Below are 17811 nucleotides of genomic sequence, written 5' to 3' on the forward strand. Positions count from 1 at the left end.
ATCAGACAATGAATAATACAATAAGTAATAAAATAAGTAATCAAACAGCAAGCTATTATCTTTTTCTAAAATACAAATAATTTTTAGGCGTATAACATCAAAGTAATTACTTAATAACCTTGGATAGTAAAAAAGTTGTGTTTTTGAAAGGTTTAAAAGTGAATATTTGTTTGATTATTAACACATCAAAACTGAAAAAAATGTCCACCAGATGTAAGTAAATGTGTCACGAATGCATTGAAAGTGGATAACCGCGCGTATCCATATTTACAAGTTACGCCATCTAATATGACATTCCACAGCTTTTACTCCTCCTTCCCTGCAGGCCGTCGCGCAAGCTAATATCCCCTCCTCTTCCTGGTGACGTAATTGTCGAATGACCCCTGGCAATAATACGCAGATCGACTATAATTTTTCACGGATTGCTTTCACACGTTATTTTACAGTTACATCAATGTTACAGCTTTAAAGCACATATCTCTGAACGAACTCAGGGCAGGGAAAACAAAGCTCGTTCGGTTGCAAACACTCCCCGGGAAAAATCGCGTGATTGTAATTTTTTCCAGCGCGCGAGCGTAACACACGAGATATGTTAATTATACGAGCAAATTAGTCGCGGGGCGAACGTAATGAAAATTTTTCCGCATAGCACGGCAGATATGCATATTTAACGGCGAATTGCCGGAGCCGTCGCACACTCGGAAAAGCGCGCTTCGAATGCGACATCGGCGAATAAAGCGATTCTTCTCGGGTCGGCTGATAGTCACAGCTCACTTTTATCATGTTTATATGGCTCGATTAAGTCGGTGGAAGAGTTAATAAAATACAGACCCGACGCGCCTCTGTGACGACCCTATAAAGATCCTTTATCTTCCGTGTCGTTACGGCGAGAGAGAAATCAATCGCGACTCTGCTCCACGACTATGGAACCGTCTACGATTCCTGGTCTTATGGATAAATTACATCTTCCAAGAAGAATCGATTCGCCGCGCAGTAGCCCGCCACGAGAGTAGCCGTGCTTTTCCTCGATTAATTTATCATACGTGCGCCCTATAATTTGTTATTCATTCTGACGTCCATATGTCGTTATTACATTCAGGGGTGATATCCGTTAACTGCGCCGGTAATTAGTGTACGTATATCGTTGTCGCGAAAATAAAGTTTTCACGGTGCAAGGAGGTCGTTTCTTGCAGGAACGGGGTTGTTTTGCAGAGTTCATTGAAGTTTGTGCTTCATTATTAACGGTATGCTTCTCCTTTCTGTTTGTTTCGATGGCATGTCCCACTGTGGGCGTTCTAATAATATATCACGACCTTTATTATAAGAATTTTTTTGCTCCCGCGAAAATACATCTCCCTCGAATCCGTCATTCATTTTAATAAACTATTTACTGCTGATATTGTTTTATAACAAATTTCACGTAAAGCGGGAAATGCTCAAGATCACGATTCAAATTCAGATTTTTACAAAGGTAAGAACGAACTCCACAATATTAATGCATCAACGGTATTTCACTTTTATCAAGGAATCTTCAGAACTGTGTTGTAGATGACCATAGTGAATTTAGCCCGGCTACAAGCATCGATTCGACGCTTTTATTCGTTCGTTACATCCACCAAGCTGCACTGCTTTCATATTTCCCGACTCCGGCGTCATATCACGATGATAGAACAACGTCTCGCGCGGCCATGAAATGCACGGCAGCAGCTGCAGGTTCGTAAAGCCCCAATTTCTTTCGCAGAACGTTGCGAAGACGCTCGAGAAAGGGCGGACCCGTCATACGCAATAGTCCGTTGCGAAGGAATCGTCGAAGGACGAGGGAAATGTAAGCTCACAGGGCTTTCCCGGTGGAGGTCGGGCGAAGGGGTGAGCGCGGCTAGAGGGAAATATACGCGCGCACGTACACACTCGACTTCGCTCTGCCGATCAATAGCTACAGGTGGCAGCCATTTCCTAGCCAACGTCGGCACTTGGCCTCCCTCTCCCACTCTTCCTCCTCCCACTCCCTCTCTCTCTCTCTCTTTCTCCGTTATCCTTGTAAGATCACCTACGTTACTTCAATGACGACGGTGGTGGACACGACCGAAGCGAGCGGCTAAGAGCGTGGGAGCGTCGTCCTGCCTGCAAACTAAGGAAGAACGTGACGCAGAGTCGTGCTCGAAATAGGCACATCCTCGAAGGCAGAACCGTTCTCGAGTAGTTCGAGAGCAAAGGGAGGCGCAGATTAAGAAGGGGCGAACTCAGCTGCGGGACTCGAAGCAATTTAACTTTTTTGCGGTTCCGAAAATAAAAATTACATAATCGGAGGGATATATATTATTTTTTTGCGAATCACGTAACGGATTTACCAATATGTATTTGCTTAGTTTTGATTAGAATGTCATTGAAATTTGTACTTTACGTTATTAAGAAGATCTCTCTCTTTCACGAGTGCGTAAATTTCGATTCGGATCTGGAGCAAGGTGTTCTTGTCGCGGGTCAATGGTGCATAAAAGGCGAATCGTATTCAGTTCCCAAAGACACGTGATCCTCTAAGTTCAGAGCACCGATAAAAAGCGGTTTCTGCGCCGTAAAATTATCGTTCGGTTGACTTTCGGATTTTCTGTCTCATTGTCTTCTTCTTCACTCCTCTCTTTAACGAAACGGACTGCCGTCGTCGATCTTTTCGCGCCGTAAATTTTTTAGCACCGTCCTTTTGTATCTCACCGTTGATACTGCTTAGTACTACTACGCCTTTCTTATACCGCTCATTCCTACGTAATGATTAAAGTAAATTTCCGCACATTTATAACCGGCTCTCTGTGACCGCTTATCTTTTCTTCCTCATTTTCTCTCCATACACACTTCGCGCGAAGTCTCGCTGCCAATCTACCTTATCGGGATCGAGTTTATTTCGTGGAACGATTGGGCAGCTTTTAATCGAGTCGATCGATCGCGCACAAAAGCTCTTTCCCGCGTCTGTAAAAGACGAGAAGCGAGTCGTCGAGCGATGAGATTAATAAGGGGGCTAAATGCTGCGTGCCCCGGGTTCACAAACTTTATCGCGTCTCGACTGTGCTCGATTCGTCGACGATCGGAAGATCGACGAGCGCAAACAGAACTAACTCGGTTTTACTGGCAATTCGATTACAACTCACTGTCAATTAAGCGACTCTATGAAATCATCGGCGTATCAAGAAGCATGAATTACACGTAGTTCAAAGCAATTAAGGGCTCGAGAGAGTTCCGGATTCGAATAGAGTTCTTCTTACAATCAGCTTGAACCAAGTACATTAGGCTGTTGCTTAAGTTCGTTCCGTAAATCTTTCAATCAAAATATAACATTTCTTTATTTTAAATTATAACCAATAAATTAAGTAAATATACGCCGATTTGTTCGACAACCCATCATCTCTCCGGTAGCTGTATGATCTGTACGATCGTGGAAATTTTAGGGTTTTTCAGCGAAAAATTAATTAAAAACGGATCGATCCAATAAATTTTATGATTAATTTGATTTAGAAATGGATAGATTAAATATTGTATTTATATGCATGTGTTGTTTAGTACATGGAGAAAAAGAATTTTGCTGTTGTAACGAAACCACACATCGTTGCTACTGTATATTCATTGCGACAGCAATAAAATTCGGTATAATCAAATTAACAAATTATTCGCAGAAACAGTATTGTGACTGGGATAGAAAATGTTCTACTAAGTGAATTTGTTTTCAGGACAATTTGCTGTTAATTAGGACAAAATAGTGTTTTCCTACACTTACTAATTTGACTTTACAGCAAAATAATCCAAAGAAAATGGGAATTAGGATTCTTAATTTTGCTGTCTACATAATAACTGATCGATTTTGCTGCATAAAATTTGTTATGTCAGCAAATTATTTTTCTCCGTAAGAATTAAGAGACTAAGAGAAATATGTTTCAATACCTCAAATATCTATTGAGTAGAATAAAAACATTTGAGTGAGTAATCGGGCAGTGTGAACACACGATGGAAAACAGGGCTCATTCGCAAGATCGTGATTTCCGAGGAACAGGATCCGTCTTTTACGACCACGCAGGCTCTATCATCTCGAGTATATATCCTGGAAAACATGAAATTTCCGGAGGGGCAGCCTCTACGTGCCGGCGCGCGAAACGTGCGGAGCGAATTAATTTTCGTCGCCGGTATACGGAATCGTCTTTTCCTTCAGGAAATAAAGGGACGGAGCCGCGGTATCGATTAAACCGCGTATATTGCAATCCATTTCCCTCGGCTTAATTAGAACAGCCACGAGGCCACTGGAACAAGTCCGTTGTATAGTATATGTACATACGGCCGACTGAATATCCAACGGTATGCAGGGCTGATTTTATACTGCGAGCCTCGAATATTGGCGTTCCGGACCGATAATAATTAAGGGCTTGCTGGTGCGATCCAACGAGCGATATCGCGAATTAAGCGTTACTCTTCATCATGCTCGGCCGTCTGCTGATAAACCATTCGTTCTTTCGAGATTATATCACATTAATTTCATTAGGTCTCGTGTTATCATTTAACGAGCCGCTTAATCCAGATTCTGTTCAAAACCAATGCTCCCCCCGACATCTTCTCTCGAATGCACGACTTCGCACGACGCGCGGATAAAAGTGTGCGACGAAATTTTTAATTCGATCAGGAGAGATAAATAAGAATTGGTTTTATTATTAATAGGAAATAAACCCATTTGGTATATCAAATAAAGCTTACTAAGGTAGAAAGAATAACTATTCGTGCAATGCAATAATAATCACGATAACGCCGGTATAATAGAGGGATGAAACGAGGAAGTGCGCTGAAACTTCCTTCATACGAGTCTCCTATTCGCTGCGACGAAGTAACTTTATTCTTCCTCCCCAAGATGTTAATAATTGCCGAGATAATGTAAACGGAGATAAGCTGAGAACAATATCGCGGGCTTTTCTGCGTCTCGGCCGTTGGGAACGAGATGCAACTCATCCACCAATTCAACGCGAGGAGGAGGAGCCCTCGTTGATTCCCGACTTTTTGTCAAACTCGGTGGAACGAGACTCAAGATGTTTGCTTATCGGAAATAAATCTCTGCATTCGGGTCACACACGGCCAGCCTGTTTACCGTGGACTCAATAGTGAGTCGAAGTGGACGCATTTATACGAACAAAGTCGGGGGAAAATACGATGAACATGCGGCGAGCTTTGGATAAATCATTCTTACGATCCGACTTCAATGCATGCACGCATATAAATCTTCCATTATTTTTCTCAATATTTTCGTACGATTTATATGCATAAGCTTTTATTTCGTCTCACTTACGCCTCACTTACGAGAGCGGTTATCTCACGAGAAATGTGTTCGCGAGATGAAAAATAAACCCTGTTCTAAGGTTCAGCGACCAGTTTCCGAAGCGTTTCAGACACAACGAGACAGACAATTTTTCGAGAAATCGCTTTTAACGTTGGAACTCCTCGGCCAAGATTGCGACCAAAATTGCACGATTAAGGAAAACATTATTTTCGAGATGCGCGTCTCGGTGACGTCATTCTACGTGAGTATTGCAGCGGACTTTTAAAAGTTGTAGCTTTAAGAGCGCTCTTTTCCGATCCTCTGAAAACGCCCAAGCAAAGACAATTTAGCTCAAGTATCGTAAAAAGAACTCACCTTATCCCGCGCTCTTCTCGTTAGTTAATCTCTCGTTTGTATAGGAAGCGGTGTGATTATTAAAGTAATCATTATCCATCCCTAATCACGAGGCGCTTCAGTAACTGACAGCTTCATTAGCGAAGCTCCGTTATGAATGACCCCGCTGTAAAAGTAATAAATGTTACCTAACAGCGGCATTCTTCTCGTTAACCCCTTCACGCCCGGGTGTCTTTACGATCGACGTCGGACGAACGAGCGGTAAAATTGATATGCGGAGTGACGCACACCGTTTTATGTCAACGCGATAACACAGGGAAAATTTCGAATCGCGACTTCCGGGATACGCACGGATCGTTAGACGTTCCGTTTCAGCTCGCGCGTAACCTATTTGTTGCAGCCACTCTGACAAAGATCGACGAGCCGCCATCAATCAGCAGTTTTAACGTCTGTTTTATGCAACGCGACGAATTAATTCCGCGTTGAAAACCCTCTCTCTCGTTGCATCCGGTTAATTAATTAAATGACTCCCAGTTACAACGCAATCCAATTATAATACGTTCAACAGAAGAAATAAGCGTGCGATTTTTTCTCTCTCTCTTTCTTCTCTGATGTCCAGTGTGGAGAGGGTCCGTTATCTCATTGAATTAATTTCACATTCACACGCCATAATCGTACGTCACGCGTAACTGCGCCGTTGCATGTACCTTGGCCGGTTGCAAGGGAGAAAAGTTTCGGACTAGTCTGCTCTCGGGGAGAAAAAGAAAGGGGAGCGAAGGTAATTCCCGCGAAGTGGCGGCCTATAACGAGATCTCGCGGGAGCGAAAGTCGCGTGACGGTTGGAAAAAATTCACGCAATTCACGAAGTCGCGGGAATTATTAGAGAGAGCTGAGAACTTTGCGTTTTCGAGATTCGCCCCACCTACGGAGTATTTCCTCTCGAAATTTTTAATATATTACGACGCTTTTTCACTTAGGTAAGTTTTACTTTCTCAAAAACGAGAGAGAGAGAGAGAGAGAGAGAGAGAGGGTGTCACCTCGGAGATGAAGTTAAATAAAAAAACGACTTTCCCGATCCGTAGTACACATCGTTCGGACACAATAAAAAATAAGATGGAATGAGGTGGAATGCGCTTGAAGAAGCGTGCCCTCGGGAGAAATTGAATTAATTCTGTATACGAACTTGGCGTCTGGCGTTTTCGTCGTCGACGCCTTCAACGAGCCCTTGTCGTCGTCGTGCCTTATTTTATCATATTTTATTGTTAATCACAACGCGTGTTTTTCTTCGGAGAGAAACCTCGCTAGAAGAGATCCGACGAGGGTTAAATTCAACGTCAGAAACGACGATTCATTCCGGGAGGACACAACCAGATATGGCTCGCTCGGCAATCTTGGTTGCGCTGTGTAACAAAGCGGATTACGAGGACGAAATCCGATACGGGATAATAGGTTCGAATTCGCTCTCTCCCTCTTGCGAAGACGTAATAAATATGGATCGCGTTTGACGTGCGTACGCCAGTCGTTGGAAGAATTATAATATTGCACATTACGTTGTAACGACGTGGATGTGTGCGCGGAGGTGTGACGCGATCTCTCTCTCTCTCTCTCTCTCATTCTTTTTCTTCCCCCTTTCTCACATGCGAGAGAAATTTCCGTTCGACCGAAATGGAAGTGTCGCGACTCGCGAGAAATATTACTTTTATGATTTTTATCGGCGGACGGATATTGCGATATTTCGTAAAGTGGAGTAAATGGAATTTGAGATTAGGATTTCCGTATGCGCTCGCTAGCTAGCATACGCTGTACATCATATCGATACATTATGCCGCTCGTGCGATAAAGTGCTCGCTTCGAATAAACAGATATAACCTCGTCGCAAAATGGATTTTAATCTCGCGGTCTGAAACATGCCACGTTGAGATCCCCAATTTATTATCACGTATACTTATTTTTAACGACCCGAATGTTCCTCTTACGGCACCTTAATCGATAAGATTCAAACGAGTAATGTTCTTATTAAGTATACGGGAAAAATAATCAACTTTGCTTTTATATATGCTCATATATAACTATATATGATCCACATCTAGAAAAAAATGCTGTTATACGAGTATAATTTAAATAAATACTTATATTCACATAGCTGCCCACGATATAAATGAATCAAATTATTTTTTCCGTTTTTCATTTAACAATATCTTTACGTCGTGTGGTTATATATAATTATTATTAATTAATTATTACTAATTAATTATGTAGCCAAAATAGAGACAAAATTCATATATAAATCACATATAATTATATATAATTTTACATTATTATATATAAAAATGTTTTCCTGCATATACTCAGAATTCCTTTTAATTGTTAGAAATAATCGAGGAAAGTTTCTAAATTTAAAAAAGTGTCCCGGATAATAAATATCTTGAATAAAAGGAAAGGATTTCCCCATGATAATTTTCCGAATGTAATCAACGCCCTGATTAAGGGCGCTGGAGGTTATTTTCTAATAGAAAGTAATCTATTCATAGTCGATATCGGAGAGAAGCGAACTTTATTTAACTCAATGACTCGCGACGAAAGTGACGTTCTTTGTCGCGAACGGTAACGATTCGCAAGCGAAGACGGCTGGATTGATTAGATTCATTCGTTATAGTCGCACTTTCGCCAGAGAGAGCAAATTTTACACCGCGGAGACGGTCCATCTTTTTCCACTCGGTAAGAACGTGAGACAGCGAGAGGCACCGAAGATCACACCGCGGAGCTCAATTTCAAGTTATTACGACCTGGAGGATCGATCGGCTGCTGACTCGACGTACTATTTACGAAATTTTCGAATGGCAGGCACGTACGGTGGAAAATGAGGTCGTACGTGAAAATAACGACAGCGTGACGAAGGATATCGCATTTGAGCAACTTTCTTCTCCGTCAGCACGCGAACAATGTTGAGACGCACACCAACATTATCGTCTTATCTTTAATAGAATTATGGTGGAACGGGAAAATTCCCGCGTTAAAAATATAAAGATTATTCGTCGGTGTCAAAGGGTTATTTAACAATCGAGAATTATTTTCAAAAATCTCTCACATTTTCCTGGTTATTTGTAATAAAAACACATCTTTCTGTCTAAAAGTTTAACTTAAAAATAACCTTTTTTTAAGATATGAAAACCTCATTATATTTAACGATGAATATTAATTCGAATTTGATCGGTTAATATTAAATATCCAACTTTTACTATCTCTCTTTGCACAGCTGTATGTTGATAATATATTTTCAATTTATAATTAAGAAATATAAAAGTAGAAATAATAACGAGCTTTAGAAGAACATTTCAACCAACAATCAAGACAGTTCCGTACGTAGTATCTAAGAATATTGGCGTACAGCGAACGCTTGTTCGTCACTGGTAGGAGAGGCATTGAAAACTCACATCCGGAGTTTGGTTTTCTTTCGAGAAGTCGGGCGGATGAGGGATATCGCTTGGATAAAGTTTCGCCGGAAGCTAGCGCACGTGCTTAAATTCACTGGTGGGTAGAGACGAACCGCCAAGGGGAAAGCGTCCTATCTGATCGGCCGCAACAAGTAGAAACGGCCGGCGCGCAATCAGCCGGCAAGTAGTAACAATCGCACGAGTGAGAATTCACTTTCGCGATGTTAGGATCAACACGAGATGATGGAATTGTCGCAACAAATCGATTAAATCTAATAGACGTTTATTTCTCTAATGATCGTTGTAATCAAGACGAAGAAAATATTGTAGTAAAAATGACCACAACATTTTATAATGCTGGATCATCTAGGAATTATAACTGAAATTATATTGTAATCTTTACTGATGCATTTCATTGCAAACTTAAAGTTACATATCATTTCAGTCATAATTCCAGCATTACAAAATTTCGTGGCAATTTCTACTATAATATTTCTTCCGACCTCGCTGTAACAATTTTCCACTTATGCATCATAGGATCTCCCTAAATTTGTGCGATTGCAAAAATGATGAACGATCTTATTCTTTCTAATTATACAATGTGCAAATTTAAATTTGCTTCGACTTAAGAATTTTTTAATACTCCTGTCATAAAGTACGTAACGATTTCACGTTTACTCGACGTAACTCCAACGACTTTGTCTTGGCTGTTAAAAGTTGATATTAAAATTTGAATTTTGACGAACAATAGGGTAGAGAATACCACGTTCTTAACGACTCTCTTAACGTATCTCTGACGGAACTTCGCAAGCAATTTATTATTCGTTTATTTCACGAGTCGTATCGTTATATCCATTTCATGTGACACGCATCTCCGAGGATCACCAATATCACATCGCGTGTGCGAGCAATCGATGACGTGGCGAAATTCGCAGATCCCGCGCGGCGAGAACGAAACGCAAATGTAATAACGACGGCGTCAGTATTAAAGTATATAAGCTCAACAAGTAGCCGTTGGGCTATAAACATCGTTTCACGAGGCGGAGTGGAACACGGATGGGCCGCTTTGTAACGGCGGTCGTTATAATCCTTGCGTACAAACGAGGCCCGGATACGCGTATCATCGATCTTCCCGGCGTAACGATTTATCACCATCAGAGAGTATCGCTGACGAAGAAGTTGTTTCTGATGGGGGAAACCAAGTATCGCGTAGAACTTTGGCCGGGGGAAAATCTTTTTCTCTCCTCTTATTTACCCCACGATGAGACGTGTTTTCAGTTCAACAACGGCCCGACCAAATACGTAATAGCCAAATTTCGCGTGGTGCGATATGTAATTAGCTTTGTTAAATTGAACAAAAGAGAGAAAATATTGTAAGAAAAATAACTATACAATTTTGCAATACCGGAATCATGACTGAAATTATTAGGTGTGTTGTAATTTTTAATAATGTGCACACATGAAATACATTACTAAAGATTACAACATACATCATAATTCCGGTATGGTCTAGCATTACAAAATTTTCTGATAACTCTTATAATATTTATAATATTTTCTCCGTATATCAGGGGCTAATTGGATAATTATTTCCGGGTCGGATTTTCTAACAGGATCGAACAAGCAGTAATATCAAGGATGAAATTCCTCGATTCTGTAATTTGTTAGAAAACCTGATAAAAATGATCTATTAGCTAACTTACCCCATTAGTCAACTAGCCCTGGTCTCGTTTTACTTTACTAAACGAGCGGCAGGAGCAGTGTGTGACAGCACACTATTAATAATTTATAAAAATAACTTATAACGTCGCTTTATAAAAAATTCATCAAGCAAATCGCGCAGAGCTCTTTTCGTGTTGTGCAAAACCTTTTTTGTCCCCGTTACATTGAAAGAGAGAGAAAGGGGTGATTTTTGTTTTTTCACCGTGCTACATTTTTTCACACACACACACACATATATTTTCCGGCCATTTCACTTTTTCACCGAGAGATCTCGCGCAAGTTTTTAATGCAATATAATTTAATCAACGATGATTGTCGCTAGTTGTTTCATCGTGTTCAGTCAATATTCACCATTGAATATGTGCGTTTGTTCGTGTAATCGATTACATAGTATGCTCCAATTTAACGCGGTCGTTTCTCGATTTCCCCTTGAGTTAACGATTGGCTTGTGGGCGAGTATCCGAAAACGCAACGACAAAGTGGCGACGCTATATTGGTTCATAGTGACTTTAGCGCCGCAATCGCTATTTATAAGCGAGTGCCTTTTTCCAAGTGAATTTTTGTCTCAACGAAATGGCGCGTGCGCCAAAATGAAATAGCCTTCCTCGCTGTATCGATATTCAGCGTTTCTCGACGCAACGGAGCGGACACCCGCCGCTCAAAATCCGTAATTATAATTCAAATAAAATAAGACAAAAAAATGAACGACACACGCGGCGCTTTGCACGATATTAATAATTATTACAGTTCACTGAAACCGTAGATTAATAATAATTAAACTCGCTCGCCTTTATTTTTGGTTATCTCTCATAAATCAAGAAAGGCGATTTTAAAACAAATTGCCACGACGCTTTGAGCGACGGATTTAATTAACGGTCCCCGTCACTTATGCCGGCATGATCGCTCAAAGGGTTAAAAGTGCGCGGCGAAATTATTATCCGCGTTGTTACGAAAACCGGATGCGTTTCCGAGGCTGCGCCGGTAATTCGAACGTTTCCGCTCTCGGTGTGGTATTTCGCTCGCATGCAAAAGAAATGGCGTTGCGTTGCAATTTGACCGCGCGCGCTCCTCTCGTTTCCCTCCTCTCTCCCCCTTTTTCAATTCGCGCGTTATTTCGGATCGCATATACATTTTAAACGAAAGTGGGTCAATCGAAACGCTCCTGTGTAATATATGTTGCGAGAAGTTATATAGATGCAACATAGTTGTCGAACTGTTAGCGAGTGAGAGACCGGTGATTGATCGATCGAGTGTGTTACGCGCGAGATTATTTCAGAGGACATGAGCGAAACTGCGCGCCGAGCCCAGAAAGTAGAGCACGCACACTTATTTGATTTCCGGCGAATCGCGTCGGCAGGAAGCCGCGAGATAGTGTCTGACCGCTATCTCCAGATTGACAGCTTTCTCGCGGGGAAATTGTTTTCTCTCATCGTGTTACACGGGGGGGGGGGACCCCGGTTCTATAAACGTTGTCCATTGTTGCGGCTGAAGCCCGTCCGACTATTGTCGGCCGGCTCTTTTCTGCGTAGTGTGAAGCGGCCGATCTCTCTCTGCTGGATAATTTTGTCACCGCTTCGTACGTCATTGAAGACTCCCATGAACGAGGTTATTCGTTGTCGCGGCTTGATTCCTTCTCTAAGGTGATTTATTCACGATGGAATCGGCTCCCCGAGTCGTCCCAATATCGATTGTTCTTAACTTCTCTGCAACATGTCGATGGCTAATAAAAATCAGTGAACGACACGTTGCAAATTAAAAGTACGAGTCTATCGAGTGGTCTGGCTTCTCGCTCGCCGTGCTGAATACGTGCATTAACGGCGAGCGCGTTAATTAATGTAGAACTTAATCCCCGTAACGTATCTGCAAAATAGCAGCGCGTTATTCGACACGAAGCGCCATCGTTCTCGACGGATACTCCGTCGGATTTTCGCGGCCGATTTTCACGTGACGCTCCTCCGATCGTTACGAAGGACATTATCCCGAGAAGGGTCATTATGATATGAATTGAGGGTGTTACCCGGCGCGCTTGAAATTCCATCCATCATTGTACCGGCTTCGCGCGCGTGGATTGGCACCTTATTACCGCGTGATACTTCCGATCACCTCGTTCCGCGCGTATATACATAGCTATACGAAGCGAACAACAAATTTCGGTAACAACGAACGGAACGAAGCCATTCACGCGATCATGAGGCCCGAAATTCGTCTCACCGCAAATTAATTGCCGGAACGTGGCTCTCAAAACGGCCGGATGGAGCGATCCAATTGACAGCGTTAGAGTCACTCAAGTTAGAACAACCTCCGATTTGCCACTAAAAATGACCAGATGACAATGTTATTTCCTGAAAATGTTTATTTTATTAAGAAAATTTCTTTTTCAAATAAAAATTTAATTGATAACACTCAATTCCACCGTTTTCGATGACATAAGAAACTAGACTAATTTGAAGCAAATCGGAGGTTGTCCAGACTGGTACATCAAGTGTAATGCAGACTCTAAGAGGAACTGTCGTGGGACAACGTTGTGAAAGAACGCTCATCGTCCGTTCGACGAATGAAAAGTTTCATGTCGTCGACAGACACCGTCCGGTCGGATTACTTTCACTCGTGCTCGGTGTTGTCGGCGACCACGTGTGGCTTCATTGGTTTCGGTAGGCGCGTCTCGGAATTGTGTAATCGCGGTACCGTCATGGTCAACTGTACCCCGGGGAATCAAAGAGTCCTCCGATGGAAATCGCAGCTAGCGGGGATCGCGGCGTGGGTGGATAAATTAAATTTACCGTCTTTTGTACGCGTTCAACTGGGAGAGGATATATTTCGAGCGATCGTCCCGCGCTATTTCAACGCGTTATCTTCGCCGAATCTCTCGTTCGCTGATTTTCAATTGCAGCACCACCTAGTTTCGAGACCTAGTTTTATGCTTCTTGTGATATTTTTTGTATTAACTACGGAGTGTGTGAAAGAGAGAATCGGGCGTGCACACTGAGTGAAATGAATGTAAAGGCTAAATTGTAAACTTGAATGCGCGTTGCAGTCCGCCGCATGTTTTATTCATGCGGCTGCATTATTATTAGTTTTGGACGCCGTGACATTTTCGAGTTTGAATTCGTAATTACGGTTTCGTCACGCCGCTCTATACTCGGGAGAATTACAGGTCTCCCGCGTGCTTACCAGCGCTTGAAAATACTGGACGTTGGAATATATAAACGACGAGCTTTGTAACTTTTTGCTGGTGTGTCGCTCGTTAGTATGCGTGCGTGCCAGTATGAGACCGTTCGAAGTTTCACGGCGCGTGAAACGTCGCGTTGCAAAAGCAAATAAAGAGCGGTTCGATAGAAAATAAACTTATTTTCATTTGTCTACCTTTACTGCGTCTTTAACGTAGAATCGAACTCGGGTGTTTCAGGCTCTTACTATTGAGCTATTTAAGCATCATATTAGTAACATCTCTCGCTCATCTATTGATAATGTAACATGAAATCCGTATTGAATCGACACAGACTTAGCCGTACGATTCCTACATGGATTTATCATCCTACTTGCTTTGTACAAACAGGCACTCACTGTCGAAATTCTCGACCTGTGATTAATGAAAACGAATGTCTTGACTCGTTGTAAAAGTGGGATTAATCGTCACGTGTGAACGCGCTCGTTTGGTACTCGCGCACGAAACAAAGCCAGATATTAATTTGCGCGAGCAAATATTTGCCGTCGTCTAAACTTTCTAACGAAGTTACGTTCGGCCAAACATTCCTCTCAAAGCAGCCGGCTAACGTGCGAGCGATGTTTGCAAACTACAAAGTGGTGTATGGCGCGAGGACTCGGAAAACCTCAGTACCGCTTTTAAAGTAGAAATCCATTTACCGCGGCAAGAATAAGCCGGCGCCGCCCAGTGGGACGATCTTCCAGTTGAACTCGTTATCGCGGCGGGAATTCATAAAAGCAGATCGAATTCGAACTTCAGAAAATATCAGAGTGTCCATTATGACCGAAAAATCCGGAGTACTCCTTTTTTCCACCTGGCGAAATCGGAGAGGGGAATTTGTATGTTGAGCCCGAAGAGAGTTAATCATGATAAATGATCTATTCGGTGTTTCGTTATTAAATTAAGCTCGCGTCGTCCCGCGAGCGCGGGAAAAGAATAGCACTGTCAGGAATTAGTGTCCGCACACATTGTGACTTCACCGGGAACGGCAGAGAATTTTCGCCCACAGTTCGCACGAATATTATGCTCCACTTTTGCGTCGTATAATTAAACGTTTCGTCTGGTTTTCAGAGTCACGTGGCGACAGAGCCTGGAGGGTGAAGGACGCCGCTCGCAGGAGATGCAGGAGGCCGAGGCTCCAGCTCTCGCCAATCAAGATACTGCGGCTTTGAAGACGTCACGAGATCGCTGTGAGCCGAGCGTCGTGAATCAACGGCTGGCATACGGACGTCTTTATGCCGGCAGTCAGTGTCGGTCAGCAGGAAGTGACGAGAGGCGGAACCTAGGGATCCTCCTTTGAGAACAGACAAGATTGAAATACACAGCCGTCAGGATGTTGCGCAACAACATGATAACGTCCTTCGTGAAGAAGGTGAGCTATTCCTCTCTCAGAAATAATCTCAGATCGATTGCACGGAGAAAAATCATTTTTTCGGCAATAACATTTAATTCACATGAGCGAATTAACATTCGTAATTACAGCAGAAACAATTTTGTCGCCAGGATAGAAAATATTCTACTTGAGTGAATTTATGAATTTATCCTTACCTGAGAGAGAGATGAATTCTATATTAAAGGGATGGAAACGAAAATAAGTTTTCATTTGTTGCATCAAAGGAGCACAATAAAAGATCTTTGAAGACTTATTGTCTTTAGAACTAAACTGGGCTTAACGTGGGACTAAAATTTCAATTCGGTATCGACATACATCGGACGCGAATTTCTTTTATGTAAAAGTTTTACTCCTCGGTTGACTATTCAATATTGAAAGGCTTACTTTGTCTCACGGTGAAAGCTGTTCCGTTGTTACGGCTGATAGAAACAAGTGTTGGCAAGCGTCCCGAATTTTCTCTCTAGGAGATGAAAATCGCTTGGAAAAGTTCCAAATCCCTGACGTTTACGCTCGGCCGTAATGGAATGTAAAGGCATGCAGATACGAATTATAGCGAAAATGCTCGTAATTACGTCGCCGATCGGCCGGAATCGAATCAGGATAGAAAATCCTGGTAATCGATAAATCGTGCCTAGAGTATAACCGCGTTATATTTCGCGGCACATCGAATATTCAACAGTTGGCATCGATCCCGTCGCGGAGCACTTGAAACGCGCCGGGCAGCGATTAGGATCGCGAGGATACGACCCAGCGATCAGTTCTGAGATCAGTGTCAACGTGGAGCTTTTATCCGTGCGGGCTTCGCGAGCCGCTTTAGAATTGTAGATTCGTCTTAACACGATATTTCCATTCTCTTGATCAAAGAAAAGTTCTAATTCAATCATGGCCCGTTTCAGCGCTATGACGTTACCGCGCGTAATTGTCAATATGGCGTGCGATAAAAATTGGATATCGTGGCGTTGAATAATTGCAACCGATAACGTTCAATGTTAATGCCGTCGCCGCGAGTTTAACGTGGTGTTAAATCGCGGTAATCAATCGATTATTCAACTCCGTATTTTCTCCCACGATAGTAACTCCTCGATGAGACAGACAGAATGAGACTCTTCTATTTCCGTCGTTAATAAATTAATATGACTCATCGAGAGAGAGAGAGAGAGAGAGAGAGAAAGAGGGACTTTTTTGTCAGCGCGCTCTTTAGGGACGCCGGTCGCGCAGTGGATTAATTCAATTTGTTCGTGAAAAATAATAAGGTCGCCAGAGATTTCGAAAAATAAAAAGTTGACATATTCGCGACACGTGTGACCTACAGATTAATGTCCTTGATCCTTCTTGCGTGTAAACTTAATCGCGCGACATTTCTTTGTATGTGGGTGTGTCTCTCCCCTTTTCCCTGTGTGTGGAAAATCTCTTTGCGCCGTGTCCGCGCTTTTCCAAAGGCGGCTCGGGCACAAGGACGAGATGAAAGCTTTTTGCACGGTGTTCCTCGCAGCCAGCGATGCTGGAAATGTTTGTTCCTCTTTGCCTTCGATGCTCTCGGCCTCACGGTAGCTTTAGAATTTCCGAGCTGTATCATTCCCGCTGTTTCTGCCTTTATTTCTCTTATTTACATCAATAAGAAGATTAAGAGGCGAATATTCGGCAAGATGAGACTGCTTCGTTCTTGTAACAATTCTCCAATTTTATTGAACGTCAATGATAATCACTTGATGAGACACAATCCTGCTACATCGGATTTATAACTCGTTCCTTTCCAACAGCCGTTTCTTTCTCTCTGTGCATTCCCTGGAATTACGCATCGGGCAAAAGATACCTCGCCGCCGATAAAATGTTCCCTCCTACGGTAATAATTTCGTCGTTTAACTCTTCTTTTTGCAGTCCAGTATTCGCGGTATCGTTAGACCGTTCCTCGTGGAGAATTCGCAGCGAAGTTTCCGCAGCAAATGTTATTATTCAGGGTGCGCGAAAAACACGAATGTTCGCTATAACGTTGCGCGCGTTGTTCCCAGCTTATAACAGAGACATTTTTTTTATTTATATAAAAAATACACTTTCTGCCACAACAAGTTTTCCCGCGAATTGTTCTCGTGCCAAACGAGTTTGCCGTTCGGTTTGTCTTTTCGAGAAAAAAGATGGAAAAAGAAGAATTCGATTCGTTCTCGTGTACTGGATGTTTAGAAATATCAAAGGGCATCTCCCGTTGACGCTACTATTTTTTACAACCGCGTTTTTTTCTTTTCCCATTTTTGTCGCGCACGTAAGAACCGAGCCGGGCTCCCGGAGTAGAAAGGAGAGACGCCAGGCAAATATCTATTCAGGCGGTCGTTTCGAAATTTATCGAGCCCACGGTGCGAACTTATTTATTTGTTCCCCGATGGTTTCAATATTCGGCAACGGCCTTAGAGATCGATCGCGCAACTACGAC

At 42.5% G+C, this 17811-nt stretch overlaps 1 protein-coding gene across 2 annotated transcripts in view; it reads left to right on the top strand.

The window, feature by feature from the left end:
- Positions 1-17811, top strand: part of LOC106746320 (regulating synaptic membrane exocytosis protein 1) — a 138911-nt gene that overhangs the window by 18697 nt on the left and 102403 nt on the right. For both annotated transcript variants that reach the window (XM_014622822.1, XM_014622823.1), the window contains exon 2: positions 15065-15365. In XM_014622822.1, coding sequence (XP_014478308.1) covers positions 15327-15365 — 39 coding nt within the window. In that variant the 5' untranslated portion in view covers positions 15065-15326. The remainder of the gene's footprint in view (positions 1-15064; positions 15366-17811) is intronic.

Source organism: Dinoponera quadriceps, unplaced genomic scaffold, assembly GCF_001313825.1.
Source record: "Dinoponera quadriceps isolate SergipeBrazil2010 unplaced genomic scaffold, ASM131382v1 scaffold566, whole genome shotgun sequence".
Lineage (NCBI taxonomy): Eukaryota > Metazoa > Arthropoda > Insecta > Hymenoptera > Formicidae > Dinoponera > Dinoponera quadriceps.